The sequence below is a fragment of the Dipodomys spectabilis genome, unplaced genomic scaffold, assembly GCF_019054845.1.
Source record: "Dipodomys spectabilis isolate Male_0828 unplaced genomic scaffold, ASM1905484v1 ptg000069l, whole genome shotgun sequence".
Classification (NCBI taxonomy): Eukaryota; Metazoa; Chordata; class Mammalia; order Rodentia; family Heteromyidae; genus Dipodomys; species Dipodomys spectabilis.
Window position 1 is genome coordinate 146,279 of NW_024870746.1, and position 25,422 is coordinate 171,700.

The window sequence follows — 25,422 nt, forward strand, 5'->3', positions numbered from 1 at the left end:
AGGTGTTATACTGTGGGGGAGGGACATACAAAGCAACAAAGAGATAATCTTATAAATGTGTTAGAAACACATGCATGAAAGAAAAAAACATTAAAATACACATCTAAGGGTTCATTTTCCTGACAACACATTATCTGGCCTTTTCCGCTTGACTCATACATATACTAGATATTACAAATAAGGGAAACCATGGGACCTACGTTTCTTTGGGCCTGGCTTACTTCACTTAATATAATTTTTTCCAAGTTTTTCCATTTCCTAACAAATGGGGCAATGTCATTCTTTCTGATGGAGGCATAGAATTCCATTGTGTATATATACCACATTTTCTTGATCCATTCATCTACTGAGGGGCATCTGGGTTGGTTCCATATCTTAGCTATGGTAAATAATGCTGTAATAAACATAGTTGTGCTGGTAGCTTTAGTGTGGTCTTGTTTATAAACATTAGGGTAAATGCCCAAAAGTGGGATTGCTGGGTCATAGGGGAGTTCTATGTGAAGTCTTTTGAGGAACCTCCATACTGCTTTCCAAAGTGGTTGAACAAGTTTACATTCCCACCAACAATGAAGTAAGGTTCCTTTCTGTCCACATCCCCTCCAGCATCTGTTGTTGTTAGATTTCTTGATTTTTGCCATTCTAACTGGAGTGAGGTGATATCTCAATGTTGTTTTGATTTGCATTTCTTTTATGGCTAGGGATGTTGAACATTTCTTCATGTGTCTATTGGCCATCCTTCTTTCTTCTTCAGAGAAGTTTCTCTTTAAGTCTTTCGCCCACTTATTTATTGGGCAGTTGTTTCTTTGAGGATTTGTTGTTGGGGGGTTTAATTTTTTGAGTCCAAGTATATTTTAGATATGAGACCCTTGTCCGTTGTATGGCTAGTAAAGATCTTCTCCCAATCCGTGGGCTTTCTATTGATCTTGCTAGCTATGTCATTTGCCCTGCAGAAGCTCTGCAACCTTATGCAATCCCATTTGTCCAGCCTTTCTTTGATTTGTTGTGTTTCCGGGTCTCTATTCAGAAAATTTCGGCCTGAGCCAAGGAGACCTAGGGTTTCTCCTATTCCATCCTGTAATGTTTTCAGAGTGTCTGCTTTGAGTTCAAGGTCTTTGATCCATTTGGAGTTGATTCTGGTGCAGGGTGATATATAAGGATCTAGCTTAAGTTTTCTACATGTAGTTAACCAATTTTGCCAGCACCATTTACTGAAGAGGTTGTCTTTCTTCCATTCTATTGTTTTAGCTCCCTTATGGAAGATTAGATGGCTATAGGTCTGTAGGTTCATTTCTGGGTTTTCAATTCTATTCCATTGGTCCTGAGGTCTGTTCTTATGCCAATACCAAGCTGTTTTGATTACTATGGCTTTATAGTAGAGTTTGAAGTTTGGTATTGATATTCCTCCAGCAGTGTTCTTTCCATTCAGGAGCGTTTTTGCTATTCGGGGTCTTTTATTGTTCCATATGAATTTTTGGATTGCCTCTTCTATTTCCTTGAAGAATGAGGTTGGAATTTGGATAGGTATTGCGTTGAATTTGTAGATAGCCTTGGGAAGTATTGCCATTTTCACGAGGTTAATCTTTCCAATCCAGGAGCATGGGAGGTTTTGCCATTTTTTAAGTTCTGTGTTGATTTCCTTTTTCAAGATTTTAAAGTTTTCATCATAGAGGTCCTTCACTTCTTTCGTTAAGTTAATTCCTAGGTATTTTATTTTTTGTGGGGCTGTTACAAATGGAGTTGCTTTCCTAATTTCAGCCACACTTTTCTCATTGTTGGCATACAGAAAAGCCATTGATTTTTGGGGGTTAATTTTATAACCTGCTACTTTGCCAAAGTTTTGAATCAGCTTGAGTAATTTGGGAGTGGAGTCTATGGGATTCTTTAAATACAAGATCATGTCATCTGCAAAGAGGGAGAGTTTTATTTCTTCTTTCCCTATTTGGATCCCCTTTATGTCTGCATCTTGTCTTATTGCTGTAGCTAGGCATTCTAATACTAGATTGAAGAGAAGTGGAGAGAGTGGGCATCCTTGTCTTGTTCCTGAGTTAAGAGGAAATGGCTTTAGTTTTTCACCATTGAGTATAATGCTGGCTGTAGGTTTGTCGTATACAGCCTTTATTGTATTGAGGAATGTTCCATGGATTCCTAATTTTTCCAAAACCTTCATCATAAAGGGGTGTTGGATCTTGTCGAATACTTTTTCTGCATCTATTGAGATAACCATGTGGTTCTTATTCTTGCTCCTGTTGATGTGATGAATAATATTAATTGATTTGCGTATATTGAACCAGCTTTGCATCCCTGAAATGAATCCTGTTTGATCGTGGTGTATGATTTTTTGGATGAATTGTTGAAGTCGATTGGCCAAAATTTTGTTGAGAAGTTTTGCATCAATGTTCATCAAAGAAATGGGTCTATAGTTCTCTTTCTTTGATGAGTCCCTGCCTGGTTTTGGGATGAGGGTTATGATTGCTTCATAGAATGTGTTCGGTACTGAGCTTTCTCTTTCAATTTCCTTGAAGAGGTGGAGGAGTATTGGTGTGAGCTCTGCTTTGAAGGCCTTGTAAAATTCCGCTGTAAAACCATCTGGTCCTGGACTTTTCTTAGCTGGGAGGTCTCTTATTGCTGTTTCTATTTCAATGCTTGATATGGGCCTGTTAAGCTGGTTTAACTCATCTTGGTTTAGTTTTGGCATGTCAATATTTGCTAGGAAGAGGTCCATTTCTGTCAAGTTCTCAAACTTATTAGCATAAAGTTTTGAGAAGTATTCCCTTATAATGTTCTGAATCTTGGTTTTCTCCGTGGTGATGTTTCCATTCTCATCTCTGAGTTTATTAATTTGGGTGTGTTCTCTTCTTTTTCTGATAAGATTTGCTAAGGGTCTGTCAATTTTGTTAAGTTTTTCGAAGAACCAACTCTTTGTTTTGCTGATTCTTTCTATAGTTTTTTTGGATTCTAATTCATTTAATTCCGATTTAATTTTGATTATTTCTTTCCGTCTACTGGATTGGGGTTTATCTTGCTGCTCTTTTTCAAGGAGGTTTAGGTGTGTCATTAAATTGCTAGTTTCAGATCTCTCCAATTTGTTGATGTAGGAACTCAGAGCTATAAACTTGCCTCTGAGTACTGCCTTTGTGTGTCCCAGAGGAGCTGGTAATTTGTGTGTTCATTTTTGTTGAATAGCATGAACATTTGAATTTCCTTTCTAATCTCTTCCATGACCCACTCTTGATTCAGCAGTGTGTTGTTCAGCCTCCATGTGATACCGGACTTTCTTTGGTGGCTTTTGGTGTTGAGTTCTAATTTTATTCCCTTGTGGTCAGAGAGAATGCAAGGTATAACTTCAATGTTTCTGAATTTAGACAAGTTTGCTTTGTGGCCTAAAATGTGGTCTATTTTAGAAAACGTTCCATGTGCTGCTGAGAAAAACGTGTATTCTGATGCTGCTGGGTGAAATGTTCGGTAGATGTCTGTTAAGTCTAGTTGATCTATGCAGCTGTTTAGATCTGCGGTTTCTCTGTTGAGTTTTTGCCGAGTTGATCTATCTAGTGGGGAGAGTGGGTGTGTTAAAATCCCCAACAATTAATGTCTTTGGATCTATATGGGATTTGAGGGAAAGTAGTGTTTCTTTGATAAATTTGGGTGCTCCATTGTTTGGCGAATAGATATTTAGAATTGTGATATCCTCCTGAAGGAGAGATCCTTTAATTAGTATGTAGTGACCTTCTTTATCTCTTCTCACGAATTTTAATTTGAAGTCTATTTTATCTGATATTAAGATTGCAACTCCCGCCTGTTCATGGGGGCCGTTTGCTTGGTAGATTTTGTTCCAGCCTTTAACATTGAAAATGTGTTTGTTTTTACGGGCAAGATGTGACTCCTGCAGGCAGCAGATAGAAGGGTCTTGTTTTTTAATCTAACTAGACAGTCTATGTCGCTTAATTGGAGAGTTCAGTCCGTTAACGTTAAGAGATAGCACTGAGAGGTATTTGGGAGTTCCTGCCATGTTATCCACCTTCTTGGGGGCTGCGAAAACTGGGTTCTTCCTATGGTTCTTGGATTCTCAGTTTGGGTGCAGTTTCTTGGCCTTCGTTGCGGTCTTGTTGGTTTTCTATGTGTAGGACATCTTTAAGAATCTTTTGTAGGGCTGGTTTGGTGGAGATGTATTGTTTCAATTTTTCTTTGCTATGGAAGGTTTTTATTTGGCCTTCAGTTATGAAGGAGAGTTTAGCTGGGTACAATATTCTTGGTTGATAGTTGTTTGTTTTTAGGGCATGGCATACATCATTCCAGGCTCTTCTTGCTTTGATTGTCTCTGCTGAGAAATCTGAGGTGATTCTAATTGGTTTCCCTTTATAGGTGATTAACCTTTTCTCCTTGACAGCTTTAAGGATCTTTTCCTTGGTCTGAGTTGATCCTGTGTAGATTATAATGTGACGGTGGGATGTCCTATTCTGGTCTGGTCTATTTGGGGTTCTAAAAGCTTCTTGTATCTGAATAGGCCTATCTTTTTGTATGTTTGGGAAGTTCTCTGCTAGGATCCTGTTAAACAAATTTCCTAGACCATTAACTTCTGTTTCTAGGTGTTCCTCTACACCCATTATCCTTAGATTAGGCCTTCTGATGGTGTCTTCCAGGTGTTGGATAGATCTATCATACTTCTTGGACTTGTCTTGGATGTTTGTATGTTCTTTCTCTATAATATCTAGGCTGTCTTCAATCCCTGAGATTCGATCTTCTGCATGGTCTAACCTGCTGTCAAGACTCTCTACTTTGTTTTTTATCTCTTTTCCTTCTAATTGGTCAGCTTTGATGGCTTCAAGTTCTTTGTTGAAGCTCTGTTTTAGGTCTTGTATGAATTTCTTTACTTCCTTAATTTGGTGTTCAGTGTTTTTTCTCAAATCACTTAATTGATTGGTTATGGTTTCTTTGGACTCCCATTCCTTCTGTTGGGTTCCATTCAGCATTCCCTTTGTGGTCTCCCTGACTTCCTTCAGCTCTTTGTTAATGGATTCCATGAATGCCTTTAGTGATCTTTGTGTGTTCTCTACCTGGTCTCTCAACTCCTGAATTACTCTTTGATTAGCTTCCTCCCGTTTGTGGGATTCCTGCAGTTGTCTTTCCTCCCGTTCGTGGGATTCCTGCAGTTCTCTTTGAGTGTTCTCAGCCTGCTCACACCATTCCTCCCTTTCTCTTTGAGTATTCTCAAGTTGTTCACGCAAATCCTGTATCAGTTTTTGAGTAGCTTCCTCACGCTTATGATATTCCTGTATAAACTTTTGGGATGCCTCCTCTCTCTCCCTATCACGCTCATACAGAGTCCTTTGTAAGTTGTCAAACTTCTCATTTATCATGTTTGCCACCAGTGTTTGTAGAGCTATTTGGGAACTCTCCTCTGGATTGTTCATTATCTGATCTGACCCCTGATTATCAAGATTGGGAATTGAGATACCCGGATTTGCCATTTTTCTTGTGTTTTTCCGTCTTACTCTGCCCATTTGAGATGAAAATAGCACCAGTTTTGTGCTAGAACACTATCTTAAGGCAACCATCAACCAACGTTTGCATTTATACAGTCAATTGTCTACAGATACAATCTAGTTCAACAGATACATCTATTCTACATCAAACAACTATATGTTAATGGGCTTCGAACCGCAGAGAAGAATTTGGAAAACCAGAAATTTTTAGGGTTAGGGAGAGATGTGGGTAAAAATTAGGAATAGATTGGTGTGGGGAGGCACAGGGAGAGTTAACTATGTCCTAATCTCAATGCAGGAAATAGGTTGGGTAGGATGCAAGTAGAGAGGGAGAGAAAAAGAAGAAAGGGAAAGGGAAATGAAAAGAGACCAGAAAACAAAATTAGAAACGTAAAAATTAATATAGTTATGGAGATTGAAAGACCATCTATTTAGAGAGGAATGTGAATATAATGAGAAAACAGGAGGGAGATAGAGGAGATGTGAAAAACTTAAGAAATGCTTAAAATATTATATAGGTATAAAGAGGTAGTACTGCTATTAAGGAATTTAAGTCTCAGAGGTTTTGGATTGAGTAATAAATTTGTGGATTAAGTGTGTATACAATGGGGGATAGGGTCTACTAGTTAACTATGGGCTTATCTGAGGATGTGCAGGACAAGAGTTAAGTCACATACAGAAGAACAAAAGAAAGGAAAAGGTGAAAAGGATAAGAAAGGGAGAAAAAAAAGATCAGAAGTTCAGTAGAGCTAGACAAAAAACAAAAAGATAATTAAGAAAGAAAGAAAAAGAGAGAGAAGACAAGAAAAGAAAGGAAAACCTACATTCACGTATTCATAAAATAAAAATTATAAGAGGGAAAAAAAGTTACTGGAAAACAATTATTTTTTGAAAAAAGGCAAAAATTAAAGATTAATAAAAGCTTTAGAAAAGGAAAAAAAATTTTTTTTATATATATAAGGTACCAAAAAAAAGAAAAAAGAGAAGAAAAAAAAGTTCTTTGATTTTTTTTTTTTTTTGATTTCTTTGGGAGGGGTGGGAAGAATCCTGTATCTCCCTTTTGTCTGTAACCAGCCTCTTGTTGGAGTCTCTGGTCAGCTTGAGGTCCTGTGGCTTGATTGGTTTCTTAAGTCAGTTTGTTCGAACAGGCAGAAAAATGCTCTGCTTTACCCAAGATTTTGAGATCCCCCTCCCAGGTTAGTTTAATGGGAGGGTGATCTGCTTTGAGAATCACAAAAGAGGGGTGATGAGGCTAGGTTCTGGTAGAGTTGAGGCCTTTCAACAAACAGTAGCTTTTCCCTGGGGCTATTTTGTGAAAAATTCACAGAGCCCACCCTGGAGCCATTCTCAGGGTTTCTGTTTTTCAATTGATTGTGGAGGCTGCTAGAGGGAGGGGTAGCCTCTGGTTCTGGTTACCCAGTGAGGAAAGCCACTCCAATGGCTGGTGCCTGAGCTGGGTGACTTTTCCCTGGATGGAGCTGAGTCTGGCAGGTCACTTCTCCGTTAAGTTCTTGTGACCTGTTAAATGACTCATTTTATTCCAAGGCCTCAGTTGGAGCTAGCAGCTCCTCCGAGCTTTGTCGGTATCCAAGATGGAGATCACCGGTGCTGGGGGGGGAGGGGTGGCCTTCCCTCCTCTGCTCCCTGAGAAGGAGTGAGGACTTTGGGCTTCTACTCACGCCGAGTCTTGGATCCTGGGTCGTCTCTGGTCTGCAAACTGCAGGATGAAGATGTCCGCTCCTTGTCGGTTCTTGCTGGTGTTGAGTAGAATCCTCTCGCCCGCTGCGTCTGGCTCCTTCGTCCCGGACTCTCTGTGTGAGCGCTCAGGTATGGCCGCAGCTGCGGTCGCCGCTGTGACCCTGCCGCGGGCTGCGACCCTGCCGCCGCCGCAGGGGCGGCTGGCAGGCGCTCAGATGTGTCTCCTTGTCTTGGCTTCTCCTCTCTTGCCTAACTCTCTGTCCTGTGATGGCTCACTTGGTGTGATTCTCTGGCTTAGGACTGTTCACTTGAACTCTAAAACTGCTTTCTATGCAAGAGCTTGTTCAGATTCCAGCTTCTCCTCCGCCATCTTCCCGGAACCCCAAGATTATTTCTTTGTTACTTTGTATGTCCCTCCTCCACAGTATAACCCCTGCTTTCACTGTATTTCATGTCGGTATAATTTGTGGAGGGGAAGGGAAAAAACAAATCGTTTAACTAGGGATACAGGTGGACCCATTGCAACAATGAGATGTACAAGTCGTTATGTCGAAAATGAACTTTACAACGTTGGGGAGGGGAGGATGATTGGGTGGGGAGGCTTGTGGGAGGATGGGTAGGAATGGGAAGGGGAAACAAAGGAGGAGGCTACAATGCTTGATAAGAAATGTACTCATTATCCTGCCCATGTAATTGTAACCCCTCTGTATAGTATTTTCACAATAAAACAAACAGAAAACAAAAGAGTGGCAGCCTTGAGCAGAAAAGCTAAGTGAAAGTAAGGGCCTGATTTCAAGCACTAATATTGTCAAAAAAGAAAATGTTCAACCTCAGATCCAAATGATAATACTAATGTTAATACTCAAAGTATGTTTGGCTTTATGATCACAAGGCATATCTGAGTCATCACTTGTCATAAAAAAACACAGTGCTTCAGAGATATCCCTGACTGCTTCCCTCATTGCTATGGGTTCTATAGTTAGCACCAGACTCCAAGCTACATAATGAACTGAGAGCATTTTATATGCTAAGCACTAGGCTCATTTACTTGCATTCTCTCTTACCTAACAGAGATAAAACAGTGTTTGGAGGACCACTCAGCTGACACAGCTAGAGTCAGAATGCCATGTCTACTCTTCCTGTGTCACTGGCCTGATGACCCAGAACTCTGCTGTCACTCCACACTGCTTCTTTGCTTATGTACCAATTGTGCCAGGCTACAGGGGGGCCTAGATATATTGTGGCTGAACATTACTCTAGGGGTTGTGGTAAAGGCATTTGTTTAGATGATATTAAAATTTAAATCTTGACTTTGAGTCAAGCAGATTGCCCTCCATATGTGGGGAGGCTCAACTGATCAGTTGAAAGCCCTAACAGAAGAAAGACTAAGTTTCCCTGAGGAAGAGAATTCAGACTCAAAAATACTTATCCTTTGGCTTGTTGACAGGATCTTGCAAAGTCTGTTTGGCCATGTATCCAGTCTGAATCAATTGTTTAAAATGAATCACTCTTCAAAAAGAAAAATCTATTTCACTCCACAATTCCCATCCTCATCTATAGAAGCAGAGATGAGCTGAGGTGTTTCCTTCCACTGCCAATGTGATTTAACATACACCACACAGGCTGCAACTGACTTTCTTAAAGGGTCAAACTCATTGTGTGTTTTGGAGAAACTATACTGGGCTTGAAAAGTTTTCCTAAGTTAGACTTAGATGTTTCTACTTGTAGAACGCCATTATATTCTCCTTAGGGAGAGAGAATATGGAATATACCAAGCAACTGAGGTCTTATGTATATTAATCTTTAAGAAAAGTCTCCCCACAGAGGTAATAAAAAGGAGGGGTGGTGTTACCCATTATTTCTATATTGACCATTTGTTTCAGCCCCGAGTGTAACTGTGCTGGTCTCTAACTACTGTGACTATCCTCACTGCCTTCTCATCAATATTCAGATCCTTATTTGGGTCTCACTCTCTAATACATATTTTATAACCTCAGTTCAACAGGCTCATGCAGCCTCAGTATTATTCTTCTTTATCAAGGAGATGGCTTAAAAGTTACACCCTACTGGAAGCTCTACTCTATCTCCACGCTCATCTTGGCAGAGAGTAAGTGCTTAAATGCTTGTTGACATTGAGCAAACACTTGATTGCACTTACTGTGTTTGCCAATGTATTCAATAAATATTAATTATGCTAGGAGATCCCAATCATCCCAGAACTCACATTCCACTAAAGATAGAGGATGCTCTCTGCCTGGTACACAGAGGGCTGAATGTTAATGTCAACAACATCAGCCAGGACTGAAGAGGACATGAAGCTCAAGAAAAATAGAAGTGTTCACATTTTCTGAAAGGGGAAAGGAGGAGAATAGGAGAGGATTAACTGGAAGAACAGCTTCCCAGAGGTGATGCTGGAAGAAAAGTATGAATAGAATGTTAGCACAGGGATGAATACAGGCACTCTAAGCAGAGAGAACAGCATTAACAGCTAGAAGGTATATGCATATGTCTGAGGCAGAAAAGACCTTGGGGTACACAAGGAGGAGTAGGGGTGATGAGACTAAAGGGAAGGATATAAAGTAAACCCTACGGAAATTCCCACACCCTCCCCAGAGAATCTGATTCATTATAAGGGGATCATATCAACCTACCCCAACTAGCAGGTGGCTGCAGGGTTGAGGGTAAGAGAGTTATTCCTACTGTAGAGAAATAAGATCTACCCCTTGGAATTATGTGTAAGAAATACACAGGCAGGTTTTTTGTTCATTTATTGGCCAGTCCTGGAGCTTGAACTCCCAGGACTGGGTGCTACCCCTGAGCCTCTTTGTGCTCCAGGCTAGTGTTCTACCACTTGAGCCACAGCATCACTTCTGGCTTTTTCTGAGTAATTATCAGAGATAAGAGTCTCCCAGACTTTTCTGGCTGGGCTGGCTTTGAATTGTGATCCTCAGATCTTAGTCTCCCGAGTAGCTAGGATTACAGGTGTGAGCCACTGGTGCCGGGCTCACAGGCAGTTCTTCATAAAAGGTCAGCCCCAGGCCTCTCTGGCTAGAAGCTGAGTGGTGGGTTCTTATTCACTATATTGAGATCATACAGGACTTGTGTGATAACAACTGTGATCCAATGTTCAGTCTCGGGGTACATCTTATGTCTAGTCCCTTTCATTCCAGGAAGGAAGTGGCTTCTCTGGAGATAGTGCTCTTTACTTTCTGGTTAGAATTTTTCTGAATTCATGTACACCAGCTCCCTCGTGATTGTGAATTTGAAAGCTCTCAAGAGTTAGGTTGCAGCTCTCCATTAGCAAGGAATTGGGGCATTCTCAAAAAAGCATTAACACGCAAAGCATCCATGTTCCCCAGCTAGCCTTATGATGATTGCCTCCAGTGCAGCAGTGAACAGACAGGCTTCTGTTCTCAGCAAAGCAGCTGGCAATGGCCAGCTCACACTGCCTTCTGGCGAGGTGTCCAGGAATGGTCACCTCTATGCTCCGCTCATTATCCAGCAGAAGGATATGAACAACTTGCCAAAGTCTACTTATAACTCTGTTTTATTTCAAAAAGTTTTTAATGTTTATATCAGTACTATGACCTGCAATAAATAAGCAGTGGTTGGTCAAGGGCACACAGCAAAATGCAAGGCTCTATCTAAAATATAAATGCTAATTTTCTTTTATTAGTCAAGGTCACTGAAATGCTTGCATTAGTAAAAGATCACTAGTTAATAGAAACAAGCCAGCCAAGAGAGGAGTAAGGTGATTCCCTGAGGTCACATAGAAACTAAGCACTAGATGGATGTGTCAGATTTTCTAAATGAATGACTAATATGTCCAAAGGAGGAAAGTTAAAAAAATAATGGAAAGTAAATCTTCTTGCCATCCCAACTACCTAGTTTCTTTTCCCAGAAGAAGTTTCTGTGTTTCATACTGGAGGTGTTCTGTGCATAATAAACCTGTGTGCACTTGCATGTACTGTTATTTTTGTTCCTATGTATCCACACATAGTTATACATATGTATTTATAACAAAACATAATGGTAGCACAGCATATCTACTGCTCTATATCTTGACTTTTTTGGGGGGTCTGAGACAGAGACTTGAACTCAGTACTTGATGCTTTCACCCACTGGCTGGCAGTCTACCAACTGAGCCACAACTTCAAACCCTATACTTTGACTTTCTAAATGAAAAAATGTCTTTAAAATGGCTTTGTGTCATAGGTAACTAACTCATTATTCTTATTGTTTTATTCCATTATTTTTATCATAATTTCTGTAAATATTACCTCTTGCTATTTTCAATCAGTTAGTTTTATAACTGAATCTTTGTGTATGTAACCTTATACTTCAAATACATCATTTTACATGTGTATGAGTCTTTAAAATAATTCTTAAGTAGCCAGGTGCCAGTGGTTCATGCTTGTAATCCTAGCTACTCAGGAAGCTGAGATGTGAGGATTACAGTTCAAAGCCAGCACTGGCAGGAAAGTCCATGAGACTCTTATCTTCAATTAACCACCAGAAAACTGGAAGTGGTGCTGTGGCTCAAGTGGTAGAGCATTAGCCTTGAGCTGAAAAGCTCAGGGACAGAGCCCAGGCCCAGAGTTCAAGCCCCACAACCAACCACTGGTGTGAGAACCAGTGGCTCACACATGTAATCGTAGTTACTCATGAGGCTGAGATCTAAGATCTCAAAGCTGGCCTGGGCAGAAAATTCCCCGTGAGACTCTCATCTCCAATTAACCACTCAAAAACCAGAAGTGGAGCTGTGGCTTAACGTGGCAGAATGCAAAAGAGCTTAGGGACAGTGCCCAGACCCTGAGTTCAAGCCCCATAACTGACAACAACAACAACAACAAGGAGAAGAAGGAGAAGGAGAAGAAAGAGAAGAAGGAGAAGGAGGAGAAGAGAAGAAGGAGCAGAAAGGAGAAGAAGGAGAAAGAGAAAGAGAAGGAGAAGAAGGAGAAGAAGGAGACGGAGAGAGAGAAAGAGAGAGAAGAAGAGGAGGAGGAGGAGGAGGAGGAGGAGGAAATTTAAGGGTAATTTGTGGTCATCAGGCACACAAACTTTCAGATTTAATAAGTATTCCTTACTGCTTCCATAAGAAATCTGCCTCTATCATACACTAAATTAGCATATATATATATGGGTGTATTTCTGAGTTTGTATTCTGATCCATTCAAGCATCAGAACAGTTTTGCTTTTTCCAACTTTATCATATGTTTTTAATTCTGGAAAGCCACTTCACTGTAATTGCTCATCTTTTCCAGAATTTTTCTATTTTTAAGTGTTTACATGTTACATGAAAATAATAACAGCTAATGAATATTTAGTTCATTCTGTAAGCCAAGCAATAGACTTGGCACTTTAAATGTATTGTCCAATTATGACAATAATCCTATAAGGTAGACACTAGTATGATTCCTACTTTTCAGAAGAGGAAACTAAGGCTCAGGGTGGCTACAGAAATTGGCTCAATCACATAGCCAGTGACTGGTACAGCTAGAATGTCAACCAAGAGTCTATTCACTCAAATGTTTTGTAATACTGCCATTGACAGTATAAAATTTACTTTGTTGTTTTCTAATTTTTGTGTGTATGTGATTTATTGTTGCTGCTGCTGTTTTTGAGACAAGGTCTTGGTAGATAGCAAGATTTAAAACTCCAATGTAACCAAGGCTGGCCTCAAATTTATGATCCCTTTACCTTGGCCTATTGGACTAACTTTTTGAGTTGGGTGTTTAATTCATTCATTTTCAGGGGATATCCACTATTGCAATTCAATCGTTTTCCTTTGAGCACTGTTGTACCTATATCAAATTCAAGGCTAGACTGGGTTCCATAGTAAAACCGTCTCAGTAAGAACTCTCCCTTCTCCTAAAGAGTAACTCATTTTCCTAAAAGATAATTAGGAATCTAATAGAAAGTAATCAAAAAAATGTAAGAAAGTTAATAGCGTGGCACTTGGGGTATGGCCCACCAGTGTACAAAATGAGTCCACCTGCCTCTCCATCCACCGTTATGATGGTGCTTACCTGGGTCCCCTGAACCATCACTATTCCTCTCACTCTCCCCGTCTTCCTGGCCATCTGCATTTTGCTGTGTATGTTGGAGGCTCAGCTTGTGGCAAACCTCGAAAGCCTGCCCCACAGTCCGGACGATTCGCATAGCTTGGCTCTAGGAAGGACAAAGAAAGGTAAGAAGAAAACAGAATCTACCAGGGCACAGGAGTTAGGATGCTGGGTTCCAGGGACTCACACCTGCAATCTTAGCTACTCAGGAGGCTGTGATCTGAGAGTCAAGGTTCAAAGCCAGCCTGGGCAGACAAATTTGAGAGACTCTTATCTTAAATTAACCAGAAAAAAGTCAGAAGTGGTTATGTGACTCAAATGGTAGAGCACTAACCTTGAGCCAGAGGGAGGGGGGAAGGAGAGGGAGAGGGAGAGAGGCAGGGAGAGAGAAGAGAGAACACAAAGCCCTGAGTTTAAGTCCCAGTAATTGCGTCAAAAAAGAAAGGAAGGATCAAAATGGGTAGGAATGTGTACAGGGCATCTGGTCAGAAAACCAGGCAGCCAACAACCTAAGGTTGTTCATATGTGCACATACTCATAAGGAATACAAAAACACTTTCCATTCCTGAAATATTTCAGAAAATAAAAGCTATTACCACAATTCTGAAACATCAATCAGCTGAAAAGACAGATAGCAGCAATGGCAAATATGCCAGTTCTGGACTGAGTCCCAATTTTTCCCACCAATGTACAGACGTAGTTAACTACAGACATAGTTAATATGCTTCAAGACTTTTGTTTCTTTTTTTGCCAACCATGATCAAATGTTCAGTGTATCTATCAAACTAAGAATTCAGACCTTCTGTTGTTGTTTCAAATGTCAAGTTTTCTGGGAGCTCCCACAAACTAAAGTGCTAAGGTGCTTTGAGACCTGGAACCACCCAACAGAACCACCTGAATATTGTTGTCCATGTGCTGGGAACACCATTGGCAGCCAGCTGAGTGTAAGGCCAGTGTTCCCCAGTCCTATTCTAAGACATGGTACACCTGAGACTGTTCTGTGGCTACAGCCTCACTTTTGTTCTGTTATTTAACCTCTTCCTTTAAGAGCCCAAGAAGAAAGCTTGTCCCTGGCTGTACTATTCCATTATTTATCTAGGAGAGAAAGGAAGGACAGAGAAGCTGGCCTGGACAGTCTTCAGCAACCTCAGCAAGTTAGGAGGTGGAAGCAAAGGAGGGGCTTCCAAGGCTACTCACAAAGTTGCATCACTATCATTTGATAGTTAGTTACCTTTCATCCTTAAAAATGAGAGAAATGTGAAATCAGAAGTGTTTGAGAGCCTGGGCTGGAAAGGTTGAGCACTCTGCTTCTCTTGTCACAGCAACTCTCAAATATCCCTCCATCCCAGACTGTAGTTTATTTTACTATGACTGTCACCCTACAATTTCAATCTAATATTAGCATGGTTTAGACAACCTGACTTCAGGTCAGCTGTGGCTCTGGTGACAAGCTACAGCACACTGATTGCATTCAAAGCCCCTGATGTGACATCAGCAGTCAGGTAGAGCTTTTCATCAGCACTAGACAGCTGGTATTGTATTACTAAGGCAATAACCAATGTTTTGATAAGTCTATGGGGCCTCATGGAAGGTAAATGCTTGCTTACACTTTACCCAAATTCAATTTGCTCCTGTTTGCCATCCTATCTCATGAACCCTTTGGGACTTCAGAATACCATGTGTAGACTGGTTGCTCTAGTCTACTCTGCTGGACTTGCTACCTTTGTTATTTCAAGACAGATTATCTGTGTTAACAGGAGAATGCAGTAAGTCAATCATCATCCACATGTCTATTTCAAATTTTAGTCTGCTTCTACTCTTTCTGGAATGTTTCAACACCTTGAAGCAAGTGGCACTGGCATTGGCCCATTATGCTAACTATAGAGATATTCTTCAATTTTTTTCTTTTTTTCTTTTTCCTTCACTTTCTCTGGAAAGACAGATGTTCTTAACTGACTTCTCACCTAAAGCATCTTGACATTTCTGAGTAATGAGAACTTTCAGTGAAACAGAAAACAGGTTACTTCTTTGGACCCCCATCACCTGGTGGTGGGATCAGAACCTCTGTTTGTCTCTATACCTACCCTCTTCTTGGGTCCAAAGGGCAGGCTAAGTCCCTTCTCATACCATAGGTTGGCAGCATCTAAGATATAACTTTTCTGTTTGTTCAGAAAGTTGAGACGTGGTAGGCATTAATCTAAAGCAAAAAGAACCCTCCCAATCTCATTTGCAAAGTATACAAGACAGTATCATTTGGTGGGCATGATGCCAACCATAATCCAAATTTCTACATCTTGCTTTACCACCAAACTTTGCCCCTGTTAGAAGCCTGAGCCAGGAAGCTTAACTCTCAGGTGGAAAAGAAGGTACCATATCATCTGAAAGATGACTACTCACATCTTTTCCTCGTTTCCTTTGTGAGAAGACTAGGCTCCCGATAGTTAGTTTTAATCTTTTACAGCAATTCCTAGTTTACCAAACCTTTAGACATAGTTTTCTCTGCCTATCAACAATACCCAATATTATCAGTCATACAGAAGCTTTCCTATTCCTCTTTTTTTTTCAGATTTTTGCTCTCTAGACATCTTTACAAGAGGCACAGAAGTTGTATATTAGGATCTAGAAAGAAAATATGAGATCTAAATATGCTGTATTCTAATACTTTCATTCTTATCTAAATTAACCCATATGATTTATTCTCAATAAAAACCTGATAGGCTTGAGTTTGTCTTTTCTTATCTGTATCATTTCCAGAATACAGATCCTGTTTCAGTAATAATAGAAACATAAAAGTGTTAAGGAAATCACGTCTTCCATCAGCCTGTTGTTCTCAAAAGGACTACTGTCACTGTCTACCTCCTCCTTAGTTTTAGAAGGGAAATCCTGGGTCAAAGACCTCGTGAGTCTGAGCTGGTATAATGGTTTCCATGTAGGAAGAAATTGGTGAATAAGACTTACATTCACACATTCATGCCAAATAGTTTCATCTTTGATTCCTCTTTGATATGAAGGCAATGTTTCCATTTAAAGTAAAGGGACATTGTGGCAGATTTTAGAAGCCCTCCACACTTGAATAAGTGACTTGGTACATAATCACACCATCTGCTTCACAGAATGATTGCATACACGTGAAAGAACTGGCTTTCCAATTTACCACTCTAGGGGTCAGCCCTAATTACTGATAAATGGCTATATGAGTACAATTGACCTTTGACCTTTTAGGCTTTCCAGTGAAAAGCCCTTTTATAGGCATCTCTGTGAGGACCTTGCTAAGAAAACAATCATTGGAAGGTGGCCAAAAGAAGCAAATTCCACCTAGCAGAGGCTGATGCTGTTAACCAGCTGCTCTCTGCATGGAACTGTAGGCTCCCACCTGCCTACCCCACTTGGTATCCTCCCTTCTGGCCTTGTAGGTGAGAGAGCTGGTCCTGTTGGCTGTCCTGGAATTTAAGATCCACACATGCTGGGAGTTAATAAGCCATGTCTGAACCTCAGAGGGAGAAAAGAGAAGGATCAAAGAGAACTGTTTCTAGAAATTGCTATGTATACATGCTCTTTAAACCTCCCATCTTCTGAGCACACACAGATCTTTGGAAATAAAAAAGGAGGTTTAAAGATGGAAGTAGCCTGGCACAAAGCACAGTCAGCAAGTAAAATATAAGGAAGAAGCCTTAAGAACTGGCCACTGTCTGGAATTCACTAGATTTTGAAAAAGTATCATTATACTGCCATGACTTCTGTACAAATCCAGCTTAGTTTTATATAAGCCCCTGAAAGTGCTGTGACACATGGATCAAATCTTCTTGTCCAAAAGCAAATTTCAATGAGCAGCTCAAATCATGTGTGGGCTCTGAGTTATCAGGATTAGGATGGATATAGTTGCTTTGAAGCTTTCAAAGCTTGAAAAAATATCTAACCTCAGAGCAGCTCTCAGCTGCAGATACAGAGCACTGAAGCTCTTGGGAGTGCCAATTACAGACAATTTCATGAAAACAGTTCTGGAAAGGAATCTGGCTAGAACTTTCCTCCACTTAACCTCATTACAGACAGTGTTGCTTTAAAGCAGCTCATGACTCATATTGATATTATGCCCCTCTGTCCCATTCCTTGGACAGCTGTCAAGCAAGTCATGATACAATGAACAGCTATTCCCTTGAGTATACCTAATGTGAATTTCAGCTGGATACTTAGCAGGTGTCACTATTTGATAAATTGTTGCAACAATGAAAATAATACTATCTTCTCAGTGACAGTGGCTATCTACTGAAAAGCAAAAAAAAGCCTGAGGTGGTAGATTTAGGAAGATGAAAACGAAATTCTGATTTGTGTACTTTACCAGGCTACAGAAAAATCAGCCCATCATATTTCCTGTTCTCAGTCTAACTGGCTCTCTTGTTAATTGATCACAGAAACTTGAGAATCCTTTTAATGGTATATACATGGTTATCACTAGTCTTATCCAGACGATGATTCACTTTTTTTTTTTGGCCAGTCCTGGGGCTTGAACTCAGGGCCTGGGAGCTGTGCCTGAGCTTCTTTTGCTCAAGGCTAGCTATCTACCACTTGAGTCACAGCAACACTTTCGGCTTTTTCTGCTTATGTGGTATTAAGGAACTGAACCCAGGGCTTCATGCACGCTAGGCAAGCAGCACTCTACCACAAAGCCACATTCCAGCCAAATAATCATGAGCTGAATTTCACTGTCCTGGGAAAAGCTCTCTGCATTTCACAGCTTGTGGAGATGATTAAAGGAGTCATCAGATAAGGAAAAAAGCAGAGAATACAATGTACAGAATGTTGCCAGGCACTAGTGGATCATGCCTGTAATCTTAGCTATTCAGAAGGCTGAAATTTGAGTTTAGTCCAAAACCAGCCAAGGAGGAAAGTCCATGATATTCTTAGTTCCAATTAATCATCAGAAAACAAAAAGTGGAGGTGTGATTCAAGTGGTGGAATTGCAATCTTCAGTGAAATAGCTAAGGGACAGCAAGCACTCAAGACCTAAGTTCAAGCCCCAGTACTAGCATGATAAAAAAAAATAGGTGCATATATAAACAAATAATAAAGCACAGGATGCAAGGAACACATGGAAATGATGAAGATAATGATGACAATGAGAAAAAAAAAAGAGAAGGGATTCACTTCTAACAAATTAACTTCTTATCTGGACTACCAGCTTCTGTCTCTTCCCTGATCCCATATTCTGGCCACAAGATCTCTCTTTCTCTCCTTCTTCCTCTCTGAAGTGCTTCTGAACTTTAGAGAACTGCCTTCCATGAAGCCAAGTGTAGAACAGCCCATAGATTTAGAATTTGTCTCATGTGTCACAACAATAAGAGAAGACTCTTATCTTTAACTTAACTAGGAGAATCTCAACAAAAATAAATTGGAATGTCATGTTTCTTTTTTTAAATATTTTTTGTAAAAATACTGTACAGAGAAGTTACAGTTACATGAGTAAGGTAATAAGTACATTTCCCATCGATCATTGTTGCCTCCTTTGTTTTTCCCCTACCATCCCTTCCTCCTCCACTCTCCTCCTCCTCGCCCCCCTCCCCCACCCCCGGCCAAGTTCTAATGCCTCCATCAGAAAGAATGACATCGCCCCATTTGTTAGGAAATGGAAAGACTTGGAAAAAATTATATTAAGTGAAGTAAGCCAGACTCAAAGAAACATAGGTCCTATGGTTTCCCTTATTGGCAATAACTAGTATAAGTTTAGGACAAGCAGAAAAGTTCAAAAGCTATGTACATATAACCATATAAGATGATGCTAAGTGAAATGAACCCCAAGATAGGGACACAATGGTTTTTTTTCTTTCTTGCTATGGTTTTTAACGTATTTATAATGTACTATGTGATTTTTTTGTTTCTTGGGTATGTTCCTCCCACACAATATAACCCCTATTTTCACTGTATTTGATGTTGGTGCCCTGCATCTTGTATATACGTTTTTGTAATTTGGGGAGAGGAAGGGAAAAAACAAAATGCTTAAATAGGGATACAGGTTGACCTATTGTAACAATGAGATGTACAAGACACTATGTTGAAAACGAACTGTACAACTGTCATGTTTCTTTAATAAGCTTTTCTAAGGAAGCTTAGGAAAGACAGTTGAATCAAATGATTACAGTGTATAGAATTTTCAATGCATTATGAAAATACATTTATATCTAGGCAGGGTACTAAGGCTGTGAAATGAGGTAAGGTTTTCTTCAATAAGTTTTTAATGAATTCCTCTTGTCACTTAATGGAGTAAGTATGTAAGTCAACAGAATATTACTCAGTGTACAGTCTGCCCTGCCCTGGGCCATGCAGGTCCTGTGCAGACACCTCCCTACTTCTTGGCTAAGTTTCTGCCCAGTATCTGTGTTACCTAGATAACTGGCAAAACTGGAAGCAGTCCCCTCCTCCTCTTGCTTGGTTACATCCTTGGTTACACCTCAGGTCACACCATCTGACCATAGGAGGGTCCCAGGCCCTGAGGTCACATCCAGATACAATGTGGCCAGACCTCTTCCTGTCCCTGGCCTAGAAAAGTCTTGAGGGGGAGGGTCCTCCCCTTTTTGGCCATGCCTCTCCACCATGCCATCGGCTACCTAATGAAACCTATCTACTTAATATACCTTACACTCAGCACCTGGAAAGCTAGTTTCAAGGTGGATATTACTTCCAACACTGGCAGGAAATAGTACATCACAAAGATTCCAATTGACCTCTGTGTATTTTTTTTTCTTCCTGTACTCTACTAGTCCATGAAACATGGTGACATAGAGAAAAAAGACTGAGTAACCAGTTGGGTGAATATGGACAAACTGACTCACCTTCCCAGGTACTAGATTCTCCATCCACAATGCAAGAGACCAGTAGATTTGTAGTGCTGGTCCTTGACCCTAAGACTGAACACCTCCTAGGCAAAGTGTTCTACCATGTATACCCTCAATCTATAGATCTATGTTCTATTATGTTGAATTCCCAATCTAACTCTACCAGAATAGTTCAGGTATATGAAAAAAGGAAGTCTCTTGCCTTAAATTTAGAACCTACCTCTCCTTTATGTCTTACATTCAACCAGGCATATTTTGATTGATTGGTTAGCAAACGAGACTTTCATCATCAGTCAAATTCCACGGCAAAGTCTAAAGTTACACTTCACAGCTGTGGCCCCCAGTTTGCTGAGAGCATTACAGGAGGTAATAACTCCTCCTAATCCAAACCAATTGTGTTATGATTACAGGGAAAATGTCAAGGAGCAGTCCTTGAAGATAAGAGAACTTCCTGCTGCTCCTGCTAATCGCTGACACCTCCTGCAGTGATGCCCTAATAGGCCCAGTCATTCTTCATCAGGGCAGATAGCCATATCCTCCTGGTGCTGGGAGGAAATGGCAGGCCGGTGAAGCCAAGCAAGAGGCTCCTCAAGAGGCAAACGGCCTTGCAAATGAACACTATTATCCTATCCCCAAGAAAGGAAAACAAGGAATGCCTATATCACTAGAAGAGTACCCAGTGATGCTGTCAGTTTCTTTGCTAGCATTTAGTCTGAAGAATGCTAGGCCCTCTCTACTACAATGCTGGTTAACCTTCCTAGGCATACAGAATTTGCTCTTAAAAATCAGATTGAGTCACACACAACAATCTGAATTCCTAAGATGCTTTTCACCTTATTTGATGGCTGGAGAAACTCAGGTCCAGCGAGGCTCTTGTGTGTTTTGTTTCATGTAACAGGGTTTAGAGTTCAAAGCCTTGGACTAAAAGGCAGCATCCTGGTTCTAATTTCAGTGGCATGGATATGCTGTTTGATCAGGGTCATTTACTACCCTAGGTCCTTTCTTTCACCAGGTTTTAAAATGCAGTCAGTGTTGTCCATACAAGGGTATCATATGGGGGGAAAAAAGGAAAATCTATGTCTAAATGATTTGGGTCAGAGTGAAAGAGCCCTTCAAATCCAAGAAATGATTACATTAAAATTCAGTTACAATTTGGTCTTGGGAAATAAGGCTATCTCTTAGTTATATAACTGCCTAATGAGCCCTGGCCAATGATAAAATGCAATGGTTAATGTACAAGCTCCAGAGTCTGATTTATTGGATTCAGTTCTGACTTTTTATTATGAGTCCTTATGCAAGTTAAGATTCCACTTTCTTGGCCATGGCACGCACATTGGCTCCTGGGCATGTGGCCGGTTCAGCATTGCGCTCTCTGCAAAGAGGCTCCTGCATGTTAGTCTGGTGCCTCCCAGCCGCCTGAATCACTATCACAGCAGCTGTTCCACAATGACCTGGCCACACGGTGCCCTGTGGCAGCCACTGCTGCCTGTGTCACTGAGGCCTTGGGACCAACTGTATAATTAGGTCACAATCTTCAATGAGTAGACATGTTCCTCAGTTCTGTGGTGTTCTTGGTCACACATTTATGGAGTATCTGAAGGGCAGTGAAGATTACTGCCTGGCACAGCACAACCTCTATGCATACATGTGAATTGTAGAAATCCATTACTACTCCACCAAGAAGCCCTGGTAAGAGTGGTTAACCTGGACACAGAAGTGTTGAACTGCAATCTGCAGAACATTTCCCATGAGTTCTGACCTGGATGGGGTAAACCTCAGTGCTTTCTATTGCCTCAATATTACTGGAATGAAGAGTTACTACTTCCCATTAGAAGGTTAATTTCATTTATCATTACTCCAAATTTCATAAAACACTGAGAATTTTAAGTGGAGTATATTGCATCATTCTTTATTTGATTGTTTAAATTCTTTCATAACCATATTGAGTGTTTTAAGTAAGTTAACATGGCTCAAATGAACTGCCCTGCTCCTGTGGAAGTCACATACAAGAATATGAGATTCCTTATTACATACAATCCAATCAATGCAACCTTAAACATTTATTGAGGAACTTAAGAAGTATGGAGTTACCACAATCATAAGAGTATGTGAAGCAACTTACGACACTACTCTGGTGGAGAAAGAAGGCATCCACGTTCTCGATTGGCCTTTTGATGATGGTGCACCACCCTCTAACCAGATTGTTGATGACTGGTTAAGTCTTGTAGAAATAAAATTTCATGAAGATCCTGGTTGCTGTATTACTCTGCAAATTGTGTTGTAGGCCTTGGAAGAGCTCCTGTTGCCCTGGCACGAATTGAAGGTGGAATAAAATATGAAGATGCAGTACAGTTCATCTGACAAAAGTGGTGTGGAGCCCTTAACAGCAAGCAGCTTCTGTATTTGGAAAAGTACTAACCTAAAATTTGGCTATGCTTTAAAGATGCCAACGGTCACAGAAACAACTGTTGCATTCAATAAAACTGGGTGCCTGGTGCCATTGCCTAGAAGTGGAACTTGAGGTGGAACCTAATTTGTCATACATATTAGTTAACAATATTGGTTTGGTGAATGAGTCTAGTGAAACTTCCATAGGAATATTGGAAAGCAGTTTATCAAGCTACACGCTTGACACAATTGCTGTTTGGGTTTTGATTAACCTATTTGAACACTTAGTAAAAAAAAAATTCTTGCCATTCAGCATTTAAAATGTGCTTATCACTTATATTAATTGACCTTTCATAAAATCATTGAGTTACATTTTTAAATATATTCCCATGCTAAAATCTTTATCAATATATAAAAAATTTAGAAAGATTGGGCGCCAAAATACCCAGCACAATACTTGTATATTTTTAATACCATTCAGAACTGAATTTCCAGAAACTCTAGACCTATATGCTTTATTCCTTCAGTAATTTCAAATACTGTAGGGCTTCTGGCTATTTGCCTACTCATTTATGTTACATCTCCCACATTCATACATCAGATTTGTATAACCATTGATTTTTTTTCTACCAAGTCTTAAGGTGATTAGTGTCTTTCTGTATTTTTTTTTATTATTATTATTTTTGTCACTCATGGGGCTTGAATTCTGGGCCTGAGCGCTGTCCCTCAGCTCTTCAGCTCAAAGCTAACATGTTACCACTTGAGCTACAGCGTCACTTCTATATGTCTTTATGCTGTTATGAGAAACCTCCATTTTGAAAGTCTTCATTGTTACAGAAGCACATGTCTTTAATAATGTCTCCAGACAAAAAAGCCTTACAGTTAATATAATGTTGGCACTCTGAGGTGCAGCTTAACAGGGAGGGCCTGAAAAAAGAATGGGAGGGATTTAATGAATATTTTTAGTAAAGTGTTGCCTTTGTCTTGTGCAGAGCATGTAGAGTATGCTCTTTAAGTTAGTAAATATTTTTAAAGGTATAGATGCTTTGTTTTAACTACATTTTTTAATCATAAAATTTCTGATATTATATTTTTTCCATACTTAGAAGTTGTTTACCACCTTATTTTTGTTTGAAGTGTGATTTTTTTCTCTTTCTCTTTCCAGCCTCTTTTGCAAAACAAACAAACAAACAAAAAACAAAAAATGGGTTTCTCCTAATGAAATGGAGCAGGTATCTTTTATAAGCCTTTTGAGCTGTGTAAAATATTTAGATACTTCATAATGAAGTAGGCCCTGAGAGAAGACTTGAGCTGGTATAGCTTCTTTCCAAGCTTTGCTTTTGTTTTAGGGATTTTAGAAAAAACCTTTAACCAAGATTAACTAGACCTTGGCTCCAACCAGCCCCGTTCCTGGAATGGAAAGAATGCCTCTAGGTCCCCCTCCCTTAAAAACCTAACCCACCTTGATTGTTCAGCTAAGGACTGACCAATAAAACAGATAAGTTATAATATGGCTCCAACTGGCGATACCACGTGCTTACAGTAAACCCTGCCTTTTGCACATGCTTACAGTAAACTTCGCCTATTAGCCACCTGTGTGTGGTCTGGTATGACCCCATTGGTCACCTGCGCATGACCAGGCTTGACCTCATGGATTTTGCCTTTAAAAACCAAAGAATGGGGGCCACTCAGGGTCACAGTATCAGCTCCTGAGCCTGTACTGCAGCCCTGGCTGGTCAGTGTAGGAACCTTCACAATAGAGTTGCTTCTTTATTAACAACTTTGTTGCGGTGGGCTCTGTCACTGCAGACTACTAGGTGGGCTTGCCTGCCTGAGTAAGGGTCTTCCTACTACAATAATTTGTCTTATTACATAATTGATAAAGGGGTGATGTGTATTAATGTTAGCTCAACCATGTATTTATACTATCTGGGAATGTGTGGTTATAGTTCTGTGGTAGAAAAAATTTGTCAGTGTTCACCAGCTTATAAAAACTTAGTGTAAGTCCTTATATGTCTAAATAAATAATTAGATGCATTTACCATCACTGAAATTGTTTTGCTTAACTTGTTTTGTAAATGAAGGATAAAATGAAATCAGCGGTTTTTAGTAAGCTTATAGTTTGTTAGCATCCTGAACCATTTCTAATACTCAGCTCTCTCATTACAACCTTCTCTTATTTAAAAGGTCTAGATAAAATTTTGAACCAATTTATAGTATACTGAGTAGAAACACCTTGCAGTTCAAAAAGGCCTTGGTTTTTAAAACTCAGTTCAATTATTAGTGATTTGCTGCAATTTAAACTTGAATATTCAGTTTTTTCATTTGTAAATTGATATTTGTAGTGCCTTTATAATTTGAATGATCATTTTACACTCTTGATTAATAAGTGTTAAGCTTCTTTAAATCTGAAATACTTTATTTATGTTAATGTAAAAGAATCTTGTCTACTTTTTAATAGCAGTTATAAATGTTATAAAATTTTAGTTAAAAGTGATATTCCCCCTTTGACATAATGTACTTCCATCTGTTGCCAGTATAACACTCAATATATTCCATCCTTAAAATATTTATATTTCTTTGTTGCTTTGTATGTCCCTCCCCCACAGTATAACCCCTGTTTTCACTGTATTTGATGTTGGTATAATTTGTGGAGGGGAAGGGAAAAAAATAAATTGTTTAAATAGGGATACAGGTGGACCCATTGCAACAATGAGATGTACAAGACATTATGTCAAAAAGTGAACTTTACAACTTTGGCGCGGGGGGTGGGGGGGGGAGTAGAAAGGGTGTGGGGGAGGAGATGGGGAGATGGGAAGGGATGGGAAGGGGAGACAAAGGAGGAGGCTACAATGCTTGATAAGAAGTATACTCATTGCTTTGCTCATGTAATTGTAACCCCTCTGTACGGTATTTTCACAATAAAAAAATATTTAGCCAGAGCAAAAGGAAGAATAGATCTCT

At 39.9% G+C, this 25,422-nt stretch overlaps 1 protein-coding gene and 1 pseudogene across 3 annotated transcripts in view; one reads left to right on the plus strand and one right to left on the minus strand.

The window, feature by feature from the left end:
- The window catches only part of LOC122109610 (nitric oxide synthase 1 adaptor protein), a 352,796-nt gene that overhangs the window by 48,734 nt on the left and 278,640 nt on the right, over positions 1–25,422 (minus strand). For all 3 annotated transcript variants that reach the window (XM_042682103.1, XM_042682102.1, XM_042682104.1), the window contains exon 6: positions 13,208–13,349. In XM_042682103.1, coding sequence (XP_042538037.1) covers positions 13,208–13,349 — 142 coding nt within the window. The remainder of the gene's footprint in view (positions 1–13,207; positions 13,350–25,422) is intronic.
- Positions 21,984–22,744, plus strand: LOC122109612 (annotated as a pseudogene).